The 5,637-nt window shown below is 39.8% G+C and overlaps 1 protein-coding gene across 1 annotated transcript in view; it reads right to left on the bottom strand.

Annotated features, from left to right (window-relative positions):
* The window catches only part of HERC2 (HECT and RLD domain containing E3 ubiquitin protein ligase 2), a 554,454-nt gene that overhangs the window by 413,579 nt on the left and 135,238 nt on the right, over positions 1–5,637 (bottom strand). The window contains exons 5-6 of the mRNA XM_007945978.1: positions 1,090–1,190; positions 426–582 (exon numbers count right to left, since the gene is read on the bottom strand). Coding sequence (XP_007944169.1) covers positions 426–582; positions 1,090–1,190 — 258 coding nt within the window. The remainder of the gene's footprint in view (positions 1–425; positions 583–1,089; positions 1,191–5,637) is intronic.

The raw sequence follows: 5,637 nt of genomic DNA, 5'->3' as shown, positions 1-5,637 counted from the left end.
GTAAACTGTGGTCAATGACATGAGACAAAGTATATGTGAACTGCTGTATGGAAAGTGAATTTGCTCTGTAAATCTTCACCCAAATGAAAATCTAAATAAATAAATAAATAAATAAATAAGTGCACAAATATACTTTGAATGACTGAGTACCAAATCATAAAATATCTGGAAAAAAACAAATTACAGAAAGCATCTTCACTTTTCAATCCCATTCAAACTGACAGCTTCCTGGGTCAAATAAGAATATCTTAAATCAATTTTAAACAACTGAAAACAAGACCTAGTGTCATAGAGCTGAGGATGTACTGAAAACACAACATCAGAAACCAATTCACCAGGTTTCTTGGCTCCAACAAAGAGGAAATTGCAAATGAAGAAGACTGTTAGAACCTTCCTGAAGGAAGATATGACAAGAAAGAACCTACCCTGTCACGACAGACCGGAGGAATCTAGTCGCTCTTTCCACAACCTCTAGCCACACAGAGGACACGGTGCTCTCATCAAAGAGGGAGGCCTCGGGAAGCGCTCGCAGGGCATCCAGGGACTCCTGCAACAGCTCACTGCACAGGTCTGCATCCTCACCTGGGCACACACACATTTCAGAGGAGGAGATATACTCCTTAGCTGCACTGATCAAAACCAGGATGTGAAGGCCACCTACACCTCAGCTTGAGAAACACCACTGTCACATTTTCACTCCCTCACTTCTCTTCTCCATGATTTACTCCAGTAACTCAAGGGACTAAAACTGGATAGTTATCTCAAAGTCGATTATATAGTTTATGGCTCTTACATGTACAGTACTAACTTCTTATTCTTCCAGAAAACAAGTCAGTGCTTGAGAAACTCTACTGCACTGGTTTACTTAGAAATGGATGTGTGCACACATACTTTATTAAAGAAGCACAGATTGAAAACCCAAAAAACTCTAGTCTCTTACTGTTCAGATTTAAAACACAAAAAAAAGAAGCATAGAAAGTGTGGAGCTGTCCAAAACGGGGAGGCACAGAGCTGAGAAGAGCACCTAGTCTCCAAATGCATTAGAGAAACAGAACATCATGCTGGGGACACTGAAATAATGTACCTTACCTGATCGCCATGCTCTGCGTAAGAATGCAAAGGCAAAAGAAAGGGCTGCTCTGGATCCAACTCTCGCCAGTCCTTCAACTCCTTTGCCCGTGGGTCGGGAACTGTGGCCAACACACACAAGGGAGTTGTGTAATTGGTTAATCAAATGAATGTGCAAATATTAAAAGAGGAAAAATAACATGGAAAGATTTATGCCAAAATGTTATTAGTGAGTTTGTTTTTTTAAGACAGCAGCATACGTCACTTTCTCCCTAAACTCTTATCAACTGTCTTTCATAAATGAAGTTTTTTTCCCTTTTAAAAAAGAATTTACAAGGAATTTTAAATGACTTAGAAAAAATGCTCAGTCTGGGGAGCGAAGATGATGAAGATAACAAGCACATAAATATATGAATGGAGAGGGAGGTATCATGTAGTGAAAGGGGCAGGTGAGCAGTAAAGAACACAAAAAAAATCCTACAACACACACTGAACATCAAACATCGCCTGTGACGCTGCCTATTCTGGACTGTTCATACCTAAGGATCTACAGGAAGGATGGGTTTAAAGCCCTCTGAGCTTGTCCTGTTCCTTCTCACTCCCATCCTGTGAGGTCACGCGTCTCCCGAATTGGGTATTTCATCACCCTCAGGTGTCTTTTTTAAAGTTTTTACTACACACACACATATATATATGTATACACATATATGTATATATACACATATATATAGCCACTCCTCAGAAGGAAGGTTGGGCATTCCAACTTCCGTAGTGATACTGCCTCGGAAACCCAAGGAGGGGTCACTATGAGTCGGGGCCGACTCAATGGCAAATAACAACAACAACAACATATGTAAATATACACATATGTGTATATATGTGTGTGTGTATATACATATATATATATGTATATATGATAACGTAATAGGACTTCATTTCATTATTTTCTAAAGTTATACCAACGGTACCATTAAACTTATCCTGCAAAGAAAAAAAATACAAAATGTTTAGAATACATAAACATAATCATGCATTTAAAGTGATTTTCCTTTACTCTGATTGCATTCTCCAAATTTCATGCAATTTATAATTCCATAATCTGAGGAAAAGAACTATTAGTTAATAATATGAAATTACATCCTCAAAATACAATGTCAAGTAAAATTAGTAATGAAGGCCATGAAGTCCCTTCGGGAGCACCCAATATGCACAATTCTGCAAATACTTAACAGTGCACAGAACAGCTCAAGAGGAGACAAAAGAAATGGCCCACAGAGGCTGCCTTTGAGGAGGGGACTGGGTGCCGGGCAGACAGGACTAAGGAAAACTAACCTTCATTTTTGAATGAGAAATATGAACCACACAGAACACATATGTAAAGAGAACATCACTCTTGAACAAGGGAAGTGTATGTATACAGCACTGGTAGCACTTCAGAAAAGGTATGAGGACGGCCTGAAAAAGAGTGTACTCTGACAAAGCTGCCCCAGAGGACACTTGAAGCTTGAGCTCCTTGCAGCAGCAGGCACCCTGTGCATGGAAAAAGAGTCCTTATCCCTGAGCCTATACACTATGTTACATTGTTAGGTGGTATGAAGTCACTTATGACTCATAGCAATATTATGCACAACAGAACAAAACTCTGCCCTGCCCTGCACCATTATCACAGTTCCTGCTATGCTTCAGCTCATCATTGCAGCTATTGTGTCAATTCATCTTGTTGAGGGTCTTCCCCTTTTTCACTGATCCTCACTTTACCAAGCATGATATCCTTCTCCAGGGACTGGTCCCTTCTGACAACATGACCAAAGTACAAAAGACAGTATCTGGCCATTCTTACTTCTAAGAAGCATTTTTGATGTACCTCTTCCAAGACAGATTTGTTCATTCTTCTCCCAGTCTACAGTATTTTCAGTATTCCTTGCCAACACCACAAGTCAAAGATATCGATTTTTCTTAAGTCTTCCTAATTCACGATCGAGCTTTCACATACATATGAGGTGACTAATAATACCATGGCTTCTGTTAGTTGAACCTTTGTCTTCAAAGTGGCATCTTTGCTCTTCAACACTTTAAAGAAATGTTTTGCAGCAGATTTCCCATTACATATGACTTCTGATTTCTTGACTGCCCCTTCCATGAGTGTTGACTGTGGATCCAAGAAAAATGAAATCTTCAACAACTACAATCTTTTCTCCATTTATCATGATGTTATTTACTGGTCTAGTTGTGAGGCATTTTGTTTTCTTTATGTTAAGGGGTAATCCATACTGAAGACTCTAGACTTTTATCTTTATCAGTAAGTACATCAAATCATCTTCACTTTCAGAAGGCAAAGCTGTGTCATCTGCATATCCAGATCATTACATCCTCCAATCCTGATGCCATAATCTTCTTCATATATTCCAGCATCTCAGATTATTTGTTCAGCATACAGGTTGAGTAAGTATGGTGAAAGGATGATTTTAAACCATGCAGTATACCCTTGCCCTGTTTGAACAACAACATCTTGGTCTATGCACACGTTCCTCATGGGCACAATTAAGTGTTCTAAAATTCTTGTTCTTTGCAATGTTATCCATAATTTCTTATGATCCACACAGTCCAATGCCTGTGTATAGTCAATAAACCAGAGGTAAACATCTTTCTGGTATTCTCTGCTTTCAGCTAAGATCCACCTGACATCAGCAATGATATCCCTCCTTCCACATCCTCTTCTGAATTCAGCTTGAATTTCTGGCAGTTTCCTAAAAATGTACTACTACAACCGTTTTTTTAATTATCTTCAGCAAAATTTTACTTGCATGTGACATTAATGATGTTGGTCAGTAATGTCCACATTCTGTTGGATCATCTTTCATTGGAATGGGCACAAATAGAGATCTCTTCCAATCAGCTGGCTAGGTAACAGTCTTCTAAATTTCCTGACACAGTCGAGTAAGAACCAGCACAGCTGCATCCTTTCCTTGAAACATTTCAGAATGTATTCCTCCAATTCTGGAAGCCCTGTTTTTTGGCAATTCATTTACTGCAGCTTGGACTTCTTTCTTCAATACCATTGGTTCTTTGATCATTTGCTACCTCCTGAAATGACTGAACATTAATCAATTATTTTTGGTATAGTGACTGTGTACTCCATCCATCATCCTTTGATGCTTCCTGCATCATTAAATATTTTTCCCATAGAAACCTTCAATATTGCAATTCAAGGCTTGAATTTTTTCTTCAGTTCTTTCAACTTGAGAAATGCTGCTGTGGTTACCTGGTACCTTTCTGACAGGAATATACCACAAATGGGATGGCCTTAACAAACAGGAGTTTATTCTTACAATTTGGAGGCTTTAAGTCCAAGTTCAAAGTGCCAGGCTCTAGAAGCTGGGTGAAAGCCCCTCAACCTTGAGGTCCAGCTCTGCCTCCTGCTCCTGGCCCACTGGAGCTAGAGGTGTTGTGTTGGCTGCTGAAGCTGAGAAGTACCAAGGTTGACAAGTAAAAAGGCACAGTCCCGATGTTACCAAACCACACGTTAGGCCATTAACTTAAGTCCATTTTAAGTTCTACGGTCGGCAGAGCATAGCAGGCTTCTGAGCAACAACACAGCTACAGGCAGAGTCCAAGCATGTCATAGACTAGAGACCATTCCCAAGATTTCTCCTTATATACAGGAAGCAGACCACATCCCAAGGAGCTCTGGTAGCATAGTGCCTAGGCACTTACTGCTAACCAGAAGGCTGGCAGTTCAAACCCACCAGCCACTCCTCAGAAAGAAGGTTGGGCAATCTACTTCCGTAGTGATACACCCTTGGAAACCCAAGGAGGGGTCCCTACAAGTCAAGTCCGACTACCGACTCAATGGCACATGACAACAACAACAGACCACATCCCAAAGGCAGCTACTCAGCTGCTTCTGGTAGATCCCACCATGGAGATGATAGCTAGTCTCATCTTGGGGAATAATTACCACCAGCTGCCCAGATACTCAACAAGGCCCAGCCAAGCTGACACACAAACATAACTACCACAAATGCTGAGCAGATTCTTCCCTTTTGTTTTTCTAACACCAGATCTTTGCACATTTCATTATAATATTTTACTGTCTTCTCAAGCCACCCTTTGAAATCTTCTGTTCAGCTCTTTCATTTCAGCATTTCTTTTATTTGCTTTAGCTACTCTTCATTAAACACCAAGTTTCAGACTCTCTTCTGACATTCATTTTGGTCTTTTTTTTCCCCTGTCTTTTTAAGGACCTTTCGGATTCATCATGTATGATGTTCTTGATGTCATCCCATAACTCAACTGGTATTTGGTCACTGGTGTTCAATACATCTAATCTATTCTTCAGATGAGATATAATCTAAATTCAGGCGGAATAAAATTAAGGTCATATTTTGGCTCTTGTGATTTTAATTTTCTTCAGCTTCAGCTTGAACCTGCAACAGGAGAAATTCATGGTCCATTCCACAGTCAGCCCCTGGCCTTGTTTTCTTTTTTTTTTTATTAGGATTTGGGTGAAGATTTACAGAGTAAATTCACTTTTCATACAGCAGTTCACATATACTTTGTCTCATGTCA

Source organism: Orycteropus afer, unplaced genomic scaffold, assembly GCF_000298275.1.
Source record: "Orycteropus afer afer isolate SDZICR_OR568_19922 unplaced genomic scaffold, OryAfe1.0 scaffold00146, whole genome shotgun sequence".
Lineage (NCBI taxonomy): Eukaryota > Metazoa > Chordata > Mammalia > Tubulidentata > Orycteropodidae > Orycteropus > Orycteropus afer.
Note: the sequence above shows the minus strand (reverse complement) of the source record. Positions and strands in the feature narration are given on the sequence as shown.